At 48.3% G+C, this 22,830-nt stretch overlaps 1 protein-coding gene across 1 annotated transcript in view; it reads left to right on the top strand.

The window, feature by feature from the left end:
- Window positions 1-22,830, top strand: part of LOC144495535 (cadherin-2-like) — a 225,137-nt gene that overhangs the window by 168,803 nt on the left and 33,504 nt on the right. The window contains exons 7-10 of the mRNA XM_078215605.1: window positions 2,639-2,776; window positions 7,442-7,627; window positions 12,375-12,628; window positions 21,049-21,191. Coding sequence (XP_078071731.1) covers window positions 2,639-2,776; window positions 7,442-7,627; window positions 12,375-12,628; window positions 21,049-21,191 — 721 coding nt within the window. The remainder of the gene's footprint in view (window positions 1-2,638; window positions 2,777-7,441; window positions 7,628-12,374; window positions 12,629-21,048; window positions 21,192-22,830) is intronic.

The raw sequence follows: 22,830 nt of genomic DNA, 5'->3' as shown, positions 1-22,830 counted from the left end.
GCGCCCTGACAGGCCAGAGGGTCAGAATATACATGTGGCCAGAGGCTGTCGACAGGGCAGTATTGTCCTTTGATAATGGTGGGGGGTGGCGGGGGGGGGGTTGCGGGCTAGAAAAAGGTTGGCTGCTTCTTATGCCCTCGAAATTCAGGATGTTAGTGCTCTGCCTGTTACCTAGCAACCTACACCTGAATAGGTCTCGCTGGGTAAGGGAAACAGCTGCTGGATATGAACACTGAACCCTTTCGGCTTGGAGCCAAGCTCCCAGTCTCCGTTACTGACACCGCTCCAGCCCACAATGCGCTCTGGGAGTGTCGAAATGTTGCTGTGTGAACGGACAAAGGATGAAACTTCAGACAGCGCTGAAAGGGGGGGGGTGGGGGAGAGAGGTTTTTAAAAGGTGCTCTGTCCAAGCGAGGGAGTTTTTATTTGGCCCTTTTTTGAATTTGTCAAACATTCCATTTGGGGAAAAAAAAACAGAGGTTTTAAATTTCGACTGGTCGGATTCGACTCTCCTTGGTGGGGATTTTTGTTCTGTCGGGGTTCATGTGCAGTGCGTCTGTGAACTGAAGCTCGGAATAACTGGGACAGTTTTGCCGGTTGTGGGAGGGGGTGTCTCTGTGTCACAGTGTGTTGTGTTTGTGGGAGGGGTTGACAGTTTCAGCCCCTGTTTCAGAATTCCCGTGTTATTTTAATACCGTTTCACCAATCCGGTTCTTACTGCTCGAGATTAAAACAACAGCTCGGTTTGACCAGGAATAACATGCCCTGTCGTTCAACTCTCCTTCCTGACTCCCTCTGCCCTCCTCCATCCTCGGTGGCGGGGGGGGGGGGCCTCCTCCACCACCTCCTCCACCCTCGGCGGGGGGGGGTGGGGGGCCTCTCCTCCACCCTCTGGGCCCCCCCCCCTCCTCCCATTCTCTCTCTAACGGGAAATTATCGGCCAGTAAGTTTGACGTCGGTGGTGGGCAAGTTATTGGAAGGTGTGATAAGGGATAGGATCTACAAATATTTGGATAGACAGGGACTTATTAGGGAGAGTCAACATGGCTTTGTGCGTGGTAGGTCATGCTTGACCAATCTATTAGAGTTTTTCGAGGAGGATACCAGGAAAGTGGATGAAGGGAAGGCGGTGGATGTTGTCTACCTGGACTTCAGCAAGGCCTTTGACAAGGTCCCTCATGGGAGGTTAGTTAGGAAGGTTCAGTCGCTAGGTATACATGGGGAGGTAGTAAATTGGATTAGACACTGGCTCAATGGAAGAACACAGTAAGAAGTTTAACAACACCAGGTTAAAGTCCAACAGGTTTATTTGGTAGCAAAAGCCACACAAGCTTTCGGAGCTGCAAGCCCCTTCTTCAGGTGACTGGGAATTCTGTTCACAAACAGGGCATATAAAGACACAACCTCAATTTACATGAATAATGGTTGGAATGCGAATACTTACAACTAATAAAGACTTGATTAGTTGTAAGTATTCGCATTCCAACCATTATTCATGTAAATTGAGGTTGTGTCTTTATATGCTCTGTTTGTGAACAGAATTCCCACTCACCTGAAGAAGGGGCTTGCAGCTCCGAAAGCTTGTGTGGCTTTTGCTACCAAATAAACCTGTTGGACTTTAACCTGGTGTTGTTAAACTTCTTAATGTGTTTACCCCAGTCCAACGCCGGCATCTCCACATCAATGGAAGAAGCCAGAGAGTGGTTGTGGAGGATTGCTTCTCTGAGTGGAGGCCTGTGACTAGTGGTGTGCCGCAGGGATCGGTGTTGGGTCCATTGTTGTTTGTCATTTATATCAATGATCTGGATGATAATGTGGTAAATTGGATCAGCAAATTTGCTGATGATACAAAGATTGGAGGTGTAGTGGACAGTGAGGAAGGTTTTCAAAGCTTGCAGAGGGATTTGGACCAACTAGAAAAATGGGCTGAAAAATGGCAAATGGAATTTAATGCAGACAAGTGTGAGATATTGCACATTGGAAGGACAAACCAAAGTAGAACGTACAGGGTAAATGGTAGGACTCTGAAGAGTGCAGTTGAATAGAGGGATCTGGGAATACAGGTACAGAATTCCCTAAAAGTGACGTCACAGGTGGATAGGGTCGTAAAGAGTGCCTTTGGTACATTGGCTTTTATAAATCGGAGTATCGAGTATAAAAGTTGGAGTGTTATGGTAAGGTTATATAATAAGAAGTTTAACAACACCAGGTTAAAGTCCAACAGGTTTATTTGGATTTGATAGAGGTGTATAAGATTTTGATGGGTATAGATAGAGTGAATGCGAGCAGGCTTTTTCCGCTGAGGCTAGGGGAGAAAAAAACCAGAGGGCATGGGTTAAGGGTGAAAGGAGAAAAGTTTAAAGGGAATATTAGAGGGGGCTTCTTCACGCAGAGAGTGGTGGGAGTGTGGAATGAGCTGCCGGATAAAGTGGTAAATGCTTTTAACATTTAAGAAAAACTTGGACGGGTTCATGGATGAGAGGGGTGTGGAGGGATATGGTCCAAGTGCAGGTCAGTGGGACTCGGCAAAAAATGGTTTGGCACAGACAAGAAGGGCCAAAAGGCCTGTTTCTGAGCTGTAATTTTCTATGGTTCTAACTCTTTTTCTCCTCTCTCCCCTAACCCTGCCCCGTTACAGAAAGTTCCGCAGTACACGTTAATAATTCAAGCCACAGATATGGAGGGAAGCCCAACTTACGGCCTCTCCAACACTGCCACAGCCCTCATCAGAATTACTGACGTCAACGACAATCCGCCAGAGTTCACCACGGCAACGGTAAGGATGGATCCTGGCCTGCTTTCTGCGGACGGCTTTTCCAGACCACTGCTCGAGTGTTTTTCACCCTCTTGTCTTCCGCAGAACCAGGATGTAAATAGTTCATAGAATCATAGAATCCCTACAGTGCAGAAGGAGGCCATTCAACTCATCGGCTCTGCACTGACCCTCCAACAGAGCACCTTACCCAAGCCCCATCCCCTGTGACCCCACATATTGACCCCCGCAAATCCCCCTAACCTACACATTCTTGGACACTAAGGGGCAATTTCCGATGGCCAATCCACCTAACCGGGACACGTTGGGAATGTGGGAGGAAACCAGAGCACCCGGAGGAAACCCACGCAGACACGGGGAGAACGTGCAGACTCCACGCAGTCAGTGACCCAAGCCGGGAATCGAACCCGGGTCCCTGGCGCTGTGATGCAGCAGTGCTAACCACTGTGTCAACGTGCCACCCTACAGACAGCAGAAGCAGAGTCCGTGAATATTTTTAAGACGGAGCTAGGTAGATTATTGATTAACAAAGGGGTGAAAGGTTATCAAGAGGGTCGGCACTAATGTCCGTTTGAAGGCAGCATGGTGGCACAGGGTGCTCTGGCTTCCTCCCACGGTCCGAAAGACGTGCTGGTTAGGTAGGGTGCATTGGCCATGCTAAATTCTCCCTCGGTGTACCCGAACAGGCGCCGGAGTGTGACGTCTGGGGGATTCTCACAGTAACTTCATTGCAGTGTTAATGTAAGCCTACTTGTGACAATAGTAAATAAACTTTTATTTTGAAGGTTACAGTCAGATCAACCATGATCTTATTGAATGGCAGAGCAGGCTCGAGGGGCTGAATGGCCTACTCCTAATTCATACGCACTTGCGTTTGTATTCTACAATTCGATGCCTGGAGCGCGCGCTGGTTCCACGGCCAGAGGCGGAAGTTGCCTTCAAAACGTAAGGCAGGTTTTGAGGGGGTGGGAAAGTGAAAAGATTGTCACGGACCTCGACAAACCGATAACAAGTGGGATAAAGTCTGGATTAACGCCCAGAGAAGTCGAGTTCATTTTGCAATGCGGACGTGGGAACGTGTCACCTTGTGGCAATTGAGGGCAGAGAGCGGTTACACAAAGCAACGGGAAAAGTATTGAAAATGAAGACTGAGAGGGGATAAAGGAAATGGGATTACAGCAGTAACCTTCACCTGGTATAGTCTCACACACACACACACACAAGGGGCTGAATAGATTTCTCCACTCCCCCGTTCGTCATGCTGATGAATTGTCCTGATCATTGCATTGTTGAGGGTACATGACTCTTGTGTCCTCTAATATTCATGTCCCATACACACACACACACACATTCTCTTCCTCTCTCTCTCTCTCTCTCTCTCCCCCCCCCGCCCCTTTCATAATTGGCTTTCAGGAAGAATCTCTCTCAAGAACACAGGAAATGGATACAGGAGTGAGGCCACCAGGCCCTTCGAACCTGCCCTGCCATTCAATACCATCGTGGCTGATCGAGTCGGCCTCAACTCCTCTCCTACTCCATTCCCCCACAGCCCCCTGTTACAGGATCTCAGATCCGGGGTTGGGCCTGTGTGGGGAAACAGTGGTTAGCACTGCTGCCTCACAGCGCAAAGGACCCGGCTTCGATTTCCCAGCTCAGGTCATTGTCTGTGTGGAGTTTGCACGTTCTCCCTGTGTCTGCGCGACTTTCCTCCGGTTTCCTCCCACAGTCTGAAAGCCGTGCTGGTCAGGTGCATTAGCCTTGGGAAATCTTCCCTCAGTGTACCCGAACAGGCGCAGGAGTGTGGTGACTAGGGGATTTTCACTGTAACTTCATTGCAGTGTTAATGTAAGCCTACTTGTGACACTGATAAATAAACTTTACACCCAACTGGAGTGGTGGACTAGACGGTTCAACTGCCAGCCCAGGGACTGCATAGAATCCTGACGGTGCCAAAGGAGACCATTCAGTCTGCACCGACTCTCCAAAAGAACACCTTATTCAGGCCTAGACCATCCCACTGCCCTATTCCTGTAACCATGGCTAATCCCTCTAACCTACACATCTTGGGACGCTGAGGGGGCAATTTAGCATGGCCTATCAACCTAAACCTGCACATCTTTGGAGTGTGGGAGGAAACCCGGAGCACCCGGAGGAAACCCACGCTGACGTGGGGAGAACTCCGCACAGTCACCCAAGGCTGGAATTGAACCCGGGTCCCTGGCGCTATGATTAATAATTTAAGGGAACGTTTGGGGGGGGGTCTCGCTGTAAGTGAGACTAAATGGATAACTTGCAAAGAGCCAGCACAAACGTGCTGGGCTGAATGGCCTGCCCTGCTGTATGATTCAACGACAGCCTCAGTAACACTTTGGGGAAAAAGCCTGGCTGAACATTCCCTTCACATTTCAACACATCAATTGTTTCGCTTCACGTCTATATTTATATTTGAACAAAGTGCTCTCAAAGACATTAATCAGCATGTGTAGCTTAGCAGACGTATAGTTCCACATGCCCTTTAATCAATGACATTTCACAGTCAAACATTCTGTGCAGTGTTGAGCAGGTGGTTGGTACATCTTTGAAACAAAGTACATTTATTGTCAGTGCAAATCTTTCTTAATAGTTAAAGGGGATCCAAAGGGGATGGGTGCCTAGTGATGCTGTCATGAGCTAGTAATCCAAAGACCCCGGCTAATGCTTTGGGGACCCGGGTTCGAATCCCACCACGACAGCTGCTGGAATTTGAATTCAATTAATTAATAAAATCTGGAAACAGAAGCTAGACCCTCGTCATGGTGGCTGGGCAGGCGATGGCCTAGTGATATTATCATTAGATTATTAATCCAGAAACTAGCTCATGGGGACCCGGGTTCGAATCCAGCCACAGCAGATAGTAGAATTTGAATTCGATAAAAAGAAAATCTGGCATTAAGACCATAAGATAAAGGAGAATTAGGCCATTCAGCCCATTAAGTCATTCAATCATGGCTGATAAGATTCTCATCCCCATTCTCCTGCCTTCTCGTAACCCTTGATCCCCTTATTGGTCAAGAACCTATCTATCTCTATCTTAAAGACACTCGATGACTTGACCTCCACAGCCTCCTGTGGCAATGACTTCCACAGATTCATCGCCATCTGGTTGAAGAAATTCTTCCTCCTCTCCGTTTTAGCGTCTCTTCACTCTGGTTGTGCCCTCGGGTTCTAGTCTCTCCCACTAGTGGAAACATCCTCTCTATCCAGGCCCCTCAGTATTCTGTAAGTTTCAATTAGATCTCTTTCTCCCCCCCACCCCCCCCCCCCCCCCTTATCCTTCTAAATTCCATCGAGTATAGACCCACACTCCTCAACCACTCCTCATGTGACAAACCCTTCATTCTTGGGGTCATTCTTGTGAACCTCCTCTGGACCCCCTCAGAGGCCAGCACATCTTTAGGTATGGGGCCCAAAACTACTCATGATCACGAAACCATTGTCGATTGTTGGAAAAACCCAGTTGGTTCACCAATGTCCTTACCCTGTCTGGCCTTCATATAACTCCAGTACCACAGCAAAGCCCTCTAGGTGGCCCTGACAAGCCACTCCATTCAAGGGCAATTAGGGACAGGCAACAAATGCTGTCCTGCCACCAACACCCACGCCAAATGAATAAAAATGAAGTTGGTGCCTTGTAAGGAAGTGACTGTGAATGTTGTTTGATATTTGGACTGATAGAAATAGTTATTTTCACAAAAGTAGAAGACAAATAGAAGCAGGAGCCGGCCACACAGTCCATTGAGTTTGCCCCGCCATTTAATACGATCGTGGCTGATCCTCAACCTTGCCCACACCCCATGTCAGTGGATTCATGAGAGACAAAGGGTGGCACAGTGGTTGTCACTGCTGCCTCACAGCGCCACGGACTCGGGTTCAATTCCCAGCTTAGAGTTTGCACGTTCTCCCCATGTCTGTATGAGTTTCCTCCGAGTGTTCCGGTTTCCTCCCACAGTCCGAAAGACGTGCTGGTTAGGGTGCATTGGCCGTGCTAAATTCTCCCTCTGTGTACCCGAACAGGCGCCGGAGTGTGGAGACTAGGGGATTGTCACAGTAACTTCATTGCAGTGTTAATGTAAGCCTACTTGTGACTAATAAATAAATTTTAAAATCAAATATCTGTCTATCCTAGCTTTAGGCCATTAGATGTAGGAGCAGGCATAGGCCACTCGGCCCATCGAGTCTGTTCCATCGTTCAATCATAGCTGATATTTTTCTCATCCCCATTCTCCTGCCTTTTCCCCATCACCCCTGATCCCCTTATTGATCAAGAAATCTAATCTTTATATCCGTTCAATGATGGAGCATCCACACCCTTTGGGGTGGAGAATTCCAAAGATTTACAACCCTTTGAATGAAGAAATTCCTGCTCCTCTCAGTCCTAAACGATCAGCCCCTTATCCCGAATCTGTGCCCCCGTGTTTTAGATTCCCCGACCAGCGGTAACAATCTCTCCGCACCCACCCAATCAAACCCCCTTCAGAATCTTGTCTGTGATCGCCAGGGAAAACATCCTCTGTTAAACAGAGCAGAAAATTTAATTGTGGTAATGTATATTGATCTGTGTCTAAATCAAACGTTTTTTTCATTGTGTGACAGTGTAGAGGCTTAACCTGTTCCATTTTGTGTCCGTAGTTCTATGGAGAAGTACCGGAAAATCGGATGGATATCATCATATCGAACCTGACAGTAACTGATAAGGATCATCCTCACACTCAAGCGTGGAATGCGGTTTATAAAATAACTGGGGGAGATCCGACCGGACACTTCTCTGTGCCGACTGATCCAGTCAGTAATGATGGTCTGGTTACCGTTGTCAAGGTGAGGCATGTGCTTCTGTTTCAGGATTTAGCTAAAAACTCTGCACCTCTTGCCTATTGGCTGGCGAGAGAGGAGGGGAAGTCAAACCTGAAGTTTTATCAGAACATAAGAACTAGGAGCAGAAGTAGGCCATCTGGTGCCTCGAGCCTGCTCCACCATTCAATAAGATCTCTTCATGGACTCAGCTCCACTTACCCGCCCGCTCACCATAATCCTTAATTCCTTTGCTGTTCAAAAATTTCTCTATCCTTGCCTTAAAAACATTCAATGAGGTAGCCTCAACTGCTTCACTGGGCAGGGAGTTCCACAGATTCACAACCCTTTGGGTAAAGAAGTTCCTCCTCAACTCAGTCCTAAATCTGCTCCCCCTTATTTTGAGGCCATGCTCCCTCGTCCTACTTTCACCCGCCAGTGGAAACAACTTCCCTGCTTCTATCTTATCTATTCCCTTCATAATTTTATATGTTTCTATAAGATCCCCCTCATTCTTCTGAATTCCAATGAGTGTAGCCCCAGTCTACTCAGTCTCTCCTCATAAGCCAACCCTCTCAACTCCGGAATCAACCTAGTGAATCTCCTCTGCACCCCCTCCAGTGCTAGTATATCCTCGATGACACGAAACAAAATGTTTTAAAAACATGTTGTCTCATTTCTGTACACCACCTCAGTCCTCATCTTTTCAGTTGCACAGCGCACCCTCCCACTTCCACGTCGACGAACATGATGACTCGGGGAGGGAGGAGAATCCATGAGATGGTTTTCCATTGTCTTCCTCACCTGTGCTTGTAAGGAAATACAACTCCGCTTCCTGATGGACCCTCCTTTGTCTGGAAGCGGCCATTGGCCCTGGAGGTCCTAGTTCTTCTGCCATTACCGCTAAAGCTTCATCGGTTCCATCCCTGGCCGGTAGCCCTGAGCATGGCCCGTATTTGGGCCTGGAATGCCTTGTCAAGGGGCAGGGGAGATCAGCCCCAGAGGTCTCAGATGACACTGTTTTAATGCTCCTCCATTTATCCTCTCAGGTGTTGCTAGCAGCGGTATTCTGGCCGATCACTGGATAGGGTTCACCCTATGAAAGAGGGCACCATCGTGGGGTGGCCCTGCTGCCTTACAGATTCGATTCCCGGCTTGGGTCACTGTGTGTGCAGAGTCTGCACGTTCTCCCAATGTCTGCGTAGGTTTCCTCCGGGTGCTCCAGTCACTGTCTGAAAGACATGCCAATGACCTGCCAGCATAATCAAGGACCCCCACGCACCCCGGACATTCTCTGTTCCACCTTCTTCCGCCAGGAAAAAGATACAAAATTCTGAGGTCACATATCAACCGACTCAAGAACAGCTTCTTCCCTGCTGCTGTCAGACTTTTGAATGGACCAACCTTATACTAAATTGATCTTTCTCTACACCCTAGCTATGACTGTAACACTACGTTCTGCATTCTCTCCTTCCCTTCCCAATGTATGATGCGCGTTGTATAACGTGCAAGAAACAATGCTCTTCACTGAATCCTAATATGCATAACAATAGGGTCTTTTAAGAAACTTTTAGATAAGTACATGGAACTTAGTAAGATAGAGGCTTATAGGTAAGCCTAGTAATCGCTAAGGTCGGGACATGTTCGGCACAATTTTGTGGGCTGAAGGGCCTGTATTGTGCTGTAGTTTTTCTATGTTTCTAATATATCAAATCAAAATTAGTTCAGATGATGAGTGAAATCCAGTGAATGCAGTGGTGGGAAACATAATGGGCCAAATTAACTGGTCATCGTCTAATTTTACTGACTCTGGAATCCTGCTGTGCATCAAATTAGCCACCCATGTTTATCGGCAGAACATATTTCTAAGATAGTTCAGTGGATTTTAACTCTTTGTTTTTGGGACATGTGTTGTTCTGGTGCAAGTCTTTAAGCTTTATCATTTCCTCAGTCCTCCTTAAAAATAATTGGCAAAGTGAACAGCGCAGGAAGAGACCATTCAGCCACTGTGCACGTGCTGTCTCTCTGAAACAGCAACTCGTCCAGTCCCACCACCCTTTTCACCGTGCGGTCCTGCAATTCATTTCTCTTCCGATAATTATCCAGTCTTTTTTTTTGAAAGCCGCGATTGAATCTGCCTCCACTATGCACTCTGACAGCGCATTCCAGATCCTAACCACTTGGGGAGGCAATGGCCTAGTGGTATTATTGCTGGACTATTAATCCAGCTAATGTTCTGGGGACCCGGGTTCGAATCCCGCCACGGCAGATGGTGGAATCTGAATTCAATAAAAAATATATCTGGAATTAAAAATCTACTGATGACCATGAAACCATTGTCGATTGTCGGGAAAAACCTATCTGGTTCACTAATGTCCTTTCATGGAAGGAAATCTGCCGTCCTTACCCAGTCTGGCCTACATGTGACTCCAGAGCCACAGCAATGTGGTTGACTCTCAACGGCCCTCGGGCAACTAGGAATGGGCAATAAATGCTGGCCAGCCAGCGACGTCCATGTCCCATGAATGAACTTGCTGCGTAAAAGAGAGCTTTCGCTCATGTCACCTCAGGCTGTTGAGGGAGGGAGAGTCTCCTTATCTCCTCTGGCCAAGCCCCTCACCATTTCGAACATCTCCTTTATGGAATCTGCTGGCGGTCTTTGCTTTTAGAGATAACCTCTGCCCGTTCGCCACTCTACCCACGTGAGTCAAGTCCCACGTTCTCCCGGAACCATCCCCGTGAATCAGCCCAAGTCCCTGAGCAGAAAGGGATTCTTGCCTGTTAAGCTGCACAGCAATGAGCTTCCCAAGTGCTCCCTGTTTGTGTGCACGACATTGCTGGATCGCTTGTTTCCCTGGGAACCTAGAGCTTTGAGGAGATGGTTTCTAAGCAGATTAACGATGCTCAAGGACTTTATGTCAGAATGTTGGAGAGCATTCCTGAGGGAAATCAGCTATCCTGTATGTTGGGAGTCAGGTAGCCGAAACGGAAGTGTTCTGAAACTGGGAGCGATGTTTTTAATAGTTCAGATTTCCAGTGAAAATGTAGCCAAGTCCAATTTTCTTTAAAAGGCTCTTGCAGCCATGACAATTTCTATTTCTGGTGCACCTTCGAACCCATACTGTTCTTTAACACTTTGGGGGAATAGTGAGGGAAGTAGTAAGCATTCCCAAGCTGATCATCAGCCTGTTGAGCTGTTATGATCACTCTTTCCGTGGCCAACAAGTCCTGCCGTTGGACTTGAACTCGGAGCTTCTGTTCAGAGGTAGGGGCTACCACCGTGCCACAAGACCTGCCATTTAAAATGAAATAGCCATTCTGCCCCTAGCTGTGTGCTCTCATTTTTTTAATGGGAACAGGAAGAGGCCATTCAGCCCCTCAAACCTCAATCAGTTAGGATACAGCCAATCCATATCTTAGCATGCATCCTTTGTGCCGTAATTACCTCTGCCAACCTCAACTCCTTTTCTGTGCCATTTGCCCATAGCCCACTATTCCTCGATCTATCAAATATTTATCCACCTCCATTTTAAATCTAATGATCCAGCCTCCCCTATCCTTTGGGGCAAAGAATTCCAGAGATTCACCACCCTCTGCGAGAAGAAATTTCTACGCACCTCAGTTTTAAATGACCGGCCCATTATCTTGTGGCTCTGTCCCCTTGTTCAAGACTCTCCCACTGGTAAGGACATAGAATCATAGAAAACCTACAGTGCAGAAAGAGGCCATCTGGCCCATCGAGTCTGCACCGACCACAATCCCATCCAGGCCCTACCCCCATATCCCTACATATTTACCTGCTAATCCCTCTAACCTACGCACGTCAGGACACTAAGGGGCAATTTTTAACACAGCCAATCAACCTAACCCGCACATCTTTAGACTGTGGGAGGAAACCGGAGGAAACCCGCGCAGACACGAGGAGAATGTGCAAACCCCACACAGACAGTGACCCGAGCCGGGAATCGAACCCGGGTCCCTGGAGCTGTGAAGCAGCAGTGTTAACCACTGCGCCAGATGGTGTGACACCTCACCACCTACCCTGTCAAACCCCCTCAGGATCTTGTATGTTTGAATAAGGTCACCCCTCACTCTCTTCTAAACTCCGTCTGTTGTGAGCAGTACCTAAGTGGCCTTTTTGGCCAATTCCGAGGACATTTAAGAATCAACCACATTGGCTGTGGAGTCAGGAATCGCATGTCGGCCAGACCGGGTGAAGATGGCAGATTTCCTTCCCTAAAGGGCATTGGTGACAACCAGAAAGCTTTTTATTTTACTGATAATTTTCACAGAATTGAGATTATCAGTCCTGGTGGAAGATGAGATACCCAAACAAACAGTGTGTTTTTTTTTGTGTGGGGTTGGATTTCCTGTAGCTCTCTCCACCTTGATACCAGGAATTAAGTTGTTATTTCTGCCGCTCTTGTATAGTAGCAGTCATGCCTATTTTAAAACGACTGTGCAAGACGCATTATTCGCAGGGATCATGTTGGATTACGCTCGCAGTCCTGATGCAGAAGAGATAAAGGTCAGCCATTTGAGATGACCCGCAAAATATTTGATGTGTTATTTAATTTGTTGATATTGTGATGTCAACATTCCAGAAGGTTAATTATGTCCCAGAAATGTGTTTTGTATCATTTTGCTGTCATAAATTACAGAATTTAAGAAGCCAAGCTTAAAAAGAGTTTGGCAGTGATGTGCGTTATTTTCATGTCGACTTGTTTGTGCATTTTTTTTAACACTCGTCTCTTTCTCGTTCCCCCTCTCACAGCCGATTGACTATGAAACCAACAGAGCTTTTGTGCTGACTGTCATTGCTATAAATCAGGTGGACCTGACAAAAGGCATTCAGCTTCCCCCTCAGTCCACCGCCACCGTCTCCATCACCGTTATTGATGTGAACGAAAGTCCACAGTTTGTCCCAAATCCGAAGCTGATTAGGCAGAGCGAGGATTTCCCTGTAGGCACGTTCCTCACCACCTTCACAGCCGAGGACCCGGATCGATACATGCAGCAGACTCTCAGGTACAGTAACTAACCCCAGCGAGTTATTCTCTCTCGCGTGCGCACTCTCAGCCATCCCATCCAGCCAAACGTGCAGAGAGCTCCCCGCCCACTCTGCCTCTTTTGAAGGACCCCAGGTCAGCCTCGTCGCTCCTGCTGGGGGCTGCTCCGACCAGAAGACCTGACGTCACGGGGTACCTCACACTTGTCTGTCTCGCTGCATGCTCACACGTCTGCCACCGCTCCGTGGCTTCCCTCGTCTCTACCCTCTGACTTCAGCATCGCACCTACCATACTCTTCTTCTAAATGGACAAACTTATCTACTTGTTCCAGTGTGACACCATCCACTTCAGTCTTCATTCTAGTTTCTTCCAGCTTGTTCCTTCTAACCACCGTTGTTTGTGTCTTTCAGTCGTTAGCACCGCTGCCTCACAGCGCCAGGGACCCAGGTTCATTTCCAGCCTTGGGTCACTGCCTGTGTGGAGTTTGCACATTCTCCCCGTATCTGGGTTTCCTCCCTGGGTGCTCCGGTTTTCTCCTGGGATGTCAACCCCTTAACATCTCAATGAACATCCCACTCCCACAGTCCAAAGATGCAAAGGTTAGGTGATTGGCCATGCTAAATAGCCCCTTTGTGTCCAAAGATGAGTGACTTGGGTTGATTAGCCATGATAAGTGCACGGGGTGAGGGCGGAGGAAAGGGTCTGGCTAAGATGCTGTCGGAGAGTCGGTGCAGACTCGATAGGCCGATCTGCATGTAAAGATTCTATATGATGTTTGTGCTCCATCTATTCCCTACATTCCCAGACACACCCTTCACCTTTTCCCATATCCCTGAAAATATATTTCCTTAAGTATTGATCCAATTCCCTTTTGAAGGTTATGTTGAATCTGCTTCCACCGCCCTTTCAGGCAGCACCTTCCAGATCCTCATTTATTTATTAGTATCACAAGTAGGTTTACATTAACACTGCAATGAAGTTACTGTGAAAATCCCCTAGTTGCCACACTCCGGCACCTGTTCAGGTACACTGAGGGAGAATTTAGCACAGCCAGTGCACCTAACCAGCACATCTTTCGGACAGTGGGAGGAAACCGGAGCACCCGGAGGAAACCCACGCAGACACGGGAAGAATGTGCAGACTCCGCACATATATTGACTCAAGCCGGGAATTGAACCCAGGTCCCTGGCGCTGTGAGGCAGCAGTGCTAACCACTGTGCCACCGTGCCATGAAACTCTTCCAATCCCCAGACATAACGCATAATCAGAACCATAGGTGTCAGCCAATCAAAAGGCAGCCCAGCACCTCTTAGTGCATTCATCCAATCAGGCAGCATGTGTACAACAAAAGACCAGTTAATGCTTCGGGGTGGTCCTCTGTCTGAGGGAGTGCCGCTGTGTCAGAGGTACCGCAGGTGATATAATAAACTCTCCCCTTTGGATGAAAAAGTCCTCGGGTGAGATTCTCCGGCCTCCCAGCCACATGTTTCCCGCCAGCAGGAGGTGGCGCATTGTTTGCTAACGGCGGAATTCTCTGGTCCCGCCGCTGTTGTTGGGAATTCCCACTGTCGTCACCCTGTGCCAGCAGGAATCCCATGGGTGGGGGTGCGCTGCCGGTGGGACCGGAGAATCCCGCCGGCGTGAACGGCCAGAGAATTCCGGCCCTTGTGTTACTATTTCACGAAGAGCAAAGGAATTCTTCCCTCTATCCGGGTCAATATTTATCCCTCAACCAATATTCTTTTCCTTCATTTCAGGACTGTGGGCGTCACTGGCTGGGATAGCATTTATTGCCCATCCCTAGTTGCCCTTGAGAAGGTGGTGGCGAGTGCCTTCTTGAGCCGCTGCAGTCCATGTGGTGTAGGTACAGCCACCGTGCTGTTAGGGAGGGGTTCCTAGTTTAACCCAGCGACAGTGAAGGAATGGTGATATATTTTCAAGTCAGGTTGGTGAGTGGCTTGGAGGGGAACCTCCAGGTGGTGGTTTTCCCATGTGTCTGCTGCTCTTGCTCCTTCTAGTTGGTGGCAGTCGTGGGTTTGGAAGGTGCTGCCTAAGGAGCCTTGGCGAGTTGCTGCAGTGCATCTTGTAGATGGTACACACAGCTGACACTGAGGGTCAGTGGTGGGGGGAGTGAATATTTAAGGTGGTGAATTGGTACCAATCAAGTGGGCTACTTCGTCCTGGATGGTCTTGAGCAGTGTTGTTGGAGCTGCACCGATCCAGGCAAGTGGAGAGTATTCCATCACACTCCCGACTTGTGCCTTGTAGATGGTGATTTCATCATTGAGGGGCCTAATGGACTAAATTGAAGGAAGTTTGCCTCATAAGCGTATTTATCAGAGAAACGTGGATTGTAATGGCATAATCTTTATGATCCTCCCTCTGTTTTCCCACCATTTTGTTTTTAACAAGATGCCCTCAGAGGGTGGTGGAATCTGGAATGCGCTGCCTGGGAAGGTAGTGGAGGCTGGAATCCTTACACCCTTTATTGCTATAGCCCCGCGCATTTCACTCATGGTTAAGCTTTATTAATGAGTTCCTATCACTGCTTTCTAATTAACTTTCATTTGGTACACCTGGTGTGTACGTTAATTTTTAATACGCTGCAGAATAATGGGTTCCGCGTTGTTATATCTTTTCATATTTGAGAACGATTTCCAGTCCGTATCTGATATCCAGAGGAAATGGTCTCTGCGTTTTGAAATGTCACACTGGACCATTTCCTCTGCAATTAAATTCTGATGGCACGGTATAAATTTTAGCCTAAAGCAGTTAAAGGTTTCATGAATATTTATTCAACGTAATGGAGCTGATGTTTCATTGCGCTGAATACATTGGGGAGGAAAGGTCCTTGAGATACTGGGAAGCAGAGTCTACAGGCGTGGCAGTAGCTGCAGTAGCAGACAAACCATGTTCAACCTGAATTCAATTTGAGGAATAGTTTGATCTGTTTGTAGGCAGCCTCCATCTCCAGAGGCTGTTCCCATGTTCAGTACAAGGAGTCTTTGTTTTGCAATGTGTTGTTTATGGGCTGAACAATATAAGTCCTGGAGGAAGACCATACAGACTCTTGGGGCAGAGTTTTCCTGTTCCGCCCGCTACGGGACAGTACAGTAGCACAGTGGAGGGCGGCACAGTGGTTAGCACTGCTGCCTCACAGCGCCAGGGACCCAGGTTCGATTCCCGGCTTGGGTCGCTGTCTGTGTGGAGCCATAGAAATCATAGAAACCCTACAGTGTAGAAAGAGGCCATTCGGCCCATCGAGTCTACACCGACCACAATCCCACCCAGGCCCTACCCCCATATCCCTACATATTTTACCCGCTAATCCCTCTAACCTACGCATCTCAAGACACAAAGGGGCAATTTTAGCATAGCCAATCAACCTAACCCGCACATCTTTGGACTGTGGGAGGAAACCGGAGCACCCGGAGGAAACCCACGCAGACACGAGAAGAATGTGCAAACTCCACACAGACAGTGACCCAAGCTGGGAATCGAACCCAGGTCCCTGGAGCTGTGAAGCAGCAGTGCTAACCACTGTGCTACCGTGCCGCAAGTCTGCAAGTTCTCCCCGTGTCTGCGTGGGTTTCCTCCGGGTGCTCCGGTTTCCTCCCACATTCTGAAAGACGTGCTGGTTAGGGTGCATTGACCCGAACAGGCGCCGGAGTGTGGCAACTAGGGGAATTTCACAGTAACTTCATTGCAGTGTTAATGTAAGCCTTACTTGTGACTAATAAATATACTTTACTTTACGATTCCCACGGCAGGTGGGACACACCGTGCAAAGGTTCGTCGACCTTGGGTGGGATTTTCCGTGTTTGGGGAGAACGCGGCCAGAAAATCCCACCCTCTATCTTTTCTCTGGGAAAGGGAAGGTTGGTGGGGTGAGCTGACTGGTGTTTTTCAATTGTTGAAGGGTTTGTTCGGATAGATGTAGAGAAGATCTTTCCATAAAATTCCTACAGTGCAGAAAGAAGCCATTCAGTCCATCTAGTCTGCACCAACTCTCCGAAAGAGCATCCAACCCAGGCCCTCCTTTCCACCTATGCCTATAGCCCCGCGCATTTACCATAGCCATTCCACCTAACCTACACATCTTTGGACTGAGAGAGGGAACCGGAGCACCCGGAGGAAACCCATGCAGACTCCACATTGACGGTGACCCAGTGAGGCTGGAATCGAACCCGGGTCCCCTGGCGCTGTGAAGCAGCAGAGCTTGCCATTGTGTCACCCCTTGTGAGGGAATCCAAAACAAGGGGCCATAAATATCAGTTGTTCGCTGATGGTTCCAATAGGAAACATCTTTACCCAGCAAGTGGCGAGAACGTGGAACTTGCTACCTCAGGGTGTGTTTGCGGTGAATAATATTGATGTCGATAAGGGAATGCTGGTTAAGCTTGAGGGAGAAAGGAATAGAAAGGGGCAATCACAAGGGGGCATAGTTTTAGGGTCAGGGGCAAGAGATTCAGAGGGGATTTGAGAAAACATTGTTCCACTCAGAGGGTGGTGGAATCTGGAATGCGCTGCCTGGGAAGGTAGTGGAGGCTGGAAACCTTACACCCTTTAAAAAATATTTGGGTCAGCACTTAGAATCATAGAATCCCTACAGTGCAGAAGGAGGCCATTCGATCCATCAAGCCTGCACTGACAACAATCCCACCCAGGCCCTATTCCCCTAACCCCACACATTTACCCTGCTAATCCCCTGATACGAGGGTCAATTTATCACGGCCAATCAACCCAACCAGCACATCTTGGAATTGTGGGAGGAAACCGGAGCACCCGGAGGAAACCCACGCAGACACGGAGAGAACGTGCAAACTCCGCACAGACAGTGACCTGAGGCCGGAATTGAACCCGGGTCCCTGGCGCTGTGAGGTAGCAGTGCTAACCACTGTGCTGCCCACAGCACTTGAAGCATCATAACATTCAGGGATATGGGACAAGTGCTGGAAAATGGGATTAGCGTGACTTTAGTTGGTACAGACTCGATGGGCTGAAGGGCCTTTTCTCAGCTGTGAGACTCTATAACTAAAATAGAAGGATGTGTTCAATAGGATGACATGAGGTAGGGTTTGAAGGGGCTCATGGAGAATAAACACTGACATAGACAGAGCGAATGGCCTGTTTCTGTGCAGTAAATACTATGGAATTCAGAATATCGAATTCCTCTGATTGATAGTAACAGAAGACTCGAGTCATTTTGACTGCAAAACTTGCAATTCCTCCTTCCTGCATCGGGTGCCTTCTGGTACACTATCGAGTGATTTAGCACAACGGAGGCTGGAGAATTCCATGGGATTCAAATGTCTCGCTGAGTGCTGCAACAAACTCCCTCCAAGGGGCCACTTGCCCCTTCAACTGACCGTTCAACAGTGACAACCTGAGCAGTACGGTGGCACAGCGGTTAGCACTGTGCCTAGGGACCCGGGTTCAATTCCCGGCTTGGGTCACTTCTGTGCGGAGTTTGCACATTCTCCCCGTGTCTGCGTGGGTTTCCTCCGGGTGCTCCGGTTTCCTCCCACAGGCCAAAACACGTGCTGCTTAGGGTGCATTGGCTGAGGTAAATTCTCCCTCAGTGTAACCCGAACATGCACCTGGAGTGTGACGACTAGGGGATTTGCACAATAACTTCATTGCAGTGTTAATACTTGTGACACTAGTACTAGTACTGCTTGTGACACTAGTAAATAAACTTTAACCTTGAGGGAAGCTGGGGTTTGGACTGTACGAACGCTGGCCTAGCGCACAGCGTACACATTCCGTGAAAGAACCTTTGTTTTTAAAAAAACGCTGCATTTTATAATAACTTTTACTGTAATCGAGTATTCAGAGGCACTTCACGGGAGAGTGTTATCAGAAACCTATAAAATTCTAACCGGGTTAGACAGGGTAGATTCAGAAAGAATGTTCCCAATGGTGGGGGCGTCCAGAACGAGGGGTCATAGTTTGAGGATAAGGGGTAAACCTTTTAGAACTGAGGTGAGGAGAAATTTCTTCATCCAGAGGGTGGTGAATGTGTGGAATTCACTCCCACAGAATGTAGTTGAGGCCAAAACTTTGTCTGATTTCAAGAAGAAATTAGATATAGCTCTTGGGGCTAAAGGGATATGGAGGGAAGGGGGATCAGGATATTGAATTTGATGATCAGCCATGATCAAAATTAGTGACTTTTAAAGGGCGTCTTGACAATAACATGAATAGGATGGGGATAGAAGGATATGGTCCCCAGAGGGTAGGGGGTTTTAGTCAAGTCAGGCAGCACGGTCGGTGCAGGCTTGGAGGGCCGAAGGGCCTGTTCCTGTGCTGTAATTTTCTTTGTTCTTATTAAAATGAATGGCGGAACAGGCTTGAAGGGCCGAATGGCCTACTCCTGCTCCCAGTTTCTATTTCTATCAGGCACCAGGCCAGATGAAGAGATATTAGAACAAGTGAAGAAAGAGAGAGAGAGAGGCTATGGGAGCACGTTGAAGAACAAAAGAGGGATGGGGATGTTCGGGAAGGGAATTCCAGAGATTCAGGGCCTTGGTTTGCTGTAGGTGGAGTAATTAAAATCAGAGGACCAATCGGAGGAGTGCAGAGGTGACTGAGAATTGTAGGTCTGGAAGAGGTTGATTACAGAGGGTGAGAATTTTAAAATCCTTTCAGCTTAATTGGGATTCACAGTCAGTCAATGAATGTACTCGACAGTCATCACAAAGCCTGCCCTCCGGAAATAACTTCTCCCAGCTCTGTTGGAGAAAGCTGTTTCTAGTTAGCAAAAGGGAAATGCTGCGATTATTTTATTGTGGTTTCTTATTAAACTCTGGTATGTCTAGCCCACCAACCCTGGCAAGAGTTGCGCTTGCCTTGAAGCAGAGAGTGTTGGCTATACTCAGCTGGCCAGGCAGAACCTGTGGAGACAGGAGCAGGGTCAATGTTTCAGTTGATGATCATTTGTAAGAGTTTGTCAACCCAGAACGGTTACACTCTCTCTCTGCTTCTCTCTCCGGAGACGCTGCTAGGCTGGAGCCCAGTGATTCCAGCATGTTCCGTTAATATTTCTCATTCCCGGTTTCAGCGGTTTGCGGAGTTGCTAAGGGTTGACCTGCAATGGGTGGAGTCCATAAATGCCTCCAGTCCCGACTCCTCCCATGCCTGGTGGCACAGTGGTTAGCACTGCTGCCTCTCAGCGCCAGGAACCCGGGTTCGATTCCGGCCTCAGGTGACTGTCTGTGTGGAGTCAGCATGTTCTCCCCATGTCTGCGTGGGGGGGTTTCCCCTGGGTGCTCTGGTTTCCTCCCACACTCCAAAGATGTGCAGGTTAGGTGGACTGGCCATGCTAAATTGCCCCTTAGTGTCCAAAGATGTGCAAGTTAGGGGGATTAGCCATGGGCTTACGCTGATAGGGTGGGGTGCTTTTTCAGAGAGTTGGTGTGGACTCGATGGGCCGAATGGCCACTTTCTGCACTGTAAGGATTCTATGGAAACGTCTTAGAATCATAGAACCCCCTACGGTACAGAAGGAGGCCATTCAGCCCATCGAGTCTGCACTGACCACAATCCCACCCATGCCGTATTCCTGTAACCCCACGCATGTACCCTGCTAATCCCCCGACCCCAAGGGGCAATTTAGCATGGCCAACCAACCGAACCCACGCAGACACGGGGAGAACGTGCAGACTCTGCACAGACAATGACCCAAGCTGGGTCCCTGGCGCTGAGGAGCAGCAGTGCTAACCACTGTGCTACCGTACGCCTCCAAGGTGCTCTTTGTAAAAAAAAAAAAATTCCTTGACTATACACCGTTTTTATAATGTCGCAAAACGCTCCAAGAGCCTTCACTGGGCCGTCATCAAATAAAGATTTGACACCGAGTCACAGAGATTCAAACCAAACTCCAAGGATGTGTGGGTGAGGTTGATTGGCCTTGGGGTCTGGGTGGGATTGTGGTTGGTGCAGGCTCGATGGGCCGAATGCCCTCTTTCTGCACTGTAGGGATTCTGACAGCCAAAAGCTTGGATCAGGGTTGGGGAAGTTGAACCCAGAAAGTTGACCACATGGCAGACATTTTCAGTCATATGTTCATGGGAACCCTCCCCAGCCCCAGACCACAACACTGCCTTCCCATAATGATTATTTTTTAAGCATTTTTTTATGTAAAGCCTTTTGTGTGCAGGAAATCTGGCTTCACTAAAATCTGCAGACAAGGAGAGAGAAAACAGCACTCTGGACTGGTGTCTAATTGACGTTTTGGTGTAAAGCTCATTCGAAAGCTCAGTTTGCCCCGATGTGTTGCGCTCCTTGTAAAGAGAGGGAGGGGGGAGGGGGGGAGAGAGTAAGGCAGTGGGATTAGTTGGGTCGCTCTTTCGAAAGATCCAGTAAGGCATCATGGGCAGAAGGGCCTCCTGTGCTGGATGACTGGGCAATCTAAATTGCTTTTTTTCCAATTTTAGATATTCGAAACTCTCGGATCCTGCAAACTGGCTGAAGATTGATCCATTACACGGTCAAATTAGCACAATCGCAAAACTGGACCGAGAGTCTCCGTACGTAAGGAATAACCTGTACAATGCAACGTTCCTGGCATCTGACAGCGGTATGTGCAACATTGTTTAATTGGTTGTTGTGTTGGAAAACAAGCCAGTGTGCAAATCTCTCTTTGTAAACGAATGCTGACCTCAGCACTTGGCAGCTCTGAGCGCAACTCGCAAAGCTGTGCTGATAAAACGGTGCAGATGTTGTTCCAATTTTCTCAAAGCATTTCACATTTCACTTGAGCATGCAGTATTTGTAAACTGTGGTGAGCAATCTTGCATTTTTGTGGTATCATTAAAATCCTCCTTTGTTTCTCGATACCTCTTCCTTTTCTTGGCTTAGAAACATAGAAAAACTACAGCACAAACAGGCCCTTCGGTCCCACAAGTTGTGCCGAACATATCCCTACCTTCTAGGCCTACCTATAACCCTCCATCCTATTAAGCTCCATGTACTCATCCAGGAGTCTCTTAAAAGACCCTATTGAGTTTGCCTCCACCAGCATTGACGGCAGCCGATTCCACTCGCCCACCACCCTCTGTGTGAAAAACTTCCCCCTAACATTTCCCCTGTACCTACCCCCCAGCACCTTAAACCTGTGTCCTCTCGTAGCAGCCATTTCCACCCTGGGAAAAAGCCTCTGAGAGTCCACCCGATCTATGCCTCTCAATATCTTATACAAAGAACAATACAGCACAGGAACAGGCCCTTCGGCCCTCCAAGCCCGCGCCGCTCCCTGGTCCAAACTAGACCATTCTTTTGTATCCCTCCATTCCCACTCCGTTCATGTGGCTAACTAGATAAGTCTTAAACGCTCCCAGTGTGTCCGCCTTCACCACCTTGCCCGGCAGCGCATTCCAGGCCCCCACCACCCTCTGTAAAATATGTCCTTCTGATATCTGTGTTAAACCTCCTCCACCCCCCCCCCCCCCCCTTACCTTGAACCTATGACCCCTCGTGAACGTCACCACCGACCTGGGGAAAAGCTTCCCACCGTTCACCCTATCTATGCCTTTCATAATTTTATACACCTCTATTAAGTCTCCCCTCATCCTCTGTCTTTCCAGGGAGAACAACCCCAGTTTACCCAATCTCTCCTCATAACTAAGCCCCTCCATACCAGGCAACATCCTGGTAAACCTCCTCTGTACTCTCTCCAAAGTCTCCACGTCCTTCTGGTAGTGTGGCGACCAGAACTGGACGCAGTATTCCAAATGCGGCCGAACCAACGTTCTATACATCTGCAACATCAGACCCCAACTTTTATACTCTATGCCCCTTCCTATAAAGGCAAGCATGCCATATGCCTTCTTCACCACCTTCTCCACCTGTGACGTCACCTTCAAGGATCTGTGGACTTGCACACCCAGGTCCCTCTGCTAATCTACACCCTTTATGGTTCTGCCATTTATCGTATAGCTCCTCCCGACATTAGTTCTACCAAAATGGATCACTTCGCATTTATCTGGATTGAACTCCATCTGCCATTTCTTTGCCCAAATTTCCAGCCTATCTATATCCTTCTGTAGCCTCTGACAATGCTCCTCACTATCTGCAAGTCCTGCCAATTTTGTGTCGTCCGCAAACTTACTGATCACCCCAGTTACACCTTCTTCCAGATCGTTTATATAAATCACAAACATCAGAGGTCCCAATACAGAGCCCTGCGGAACACCACTAGTCACAGGCCTCCAGCCGGA

This window comes from Mustelus asterias, chromosome 7 (genome assembly GCF_964213995.1).
Source record: "Mustelus asterias chromosome 7, sMusAst1.hap1.1, whole genome shotgun sequence".
Taxonomy (NCBI): Eukaryota; Metazoa; Chordata; class Chondrichthyes; order Carcharhiniformes; family Triakidae; genus Mustelus; species Mustelus asterias.
The sequence above is the reverse complement of the archived record's forward strand: the minus strand, read 5'-3'. Positions and strand labels throughout refer to the sequence as shown.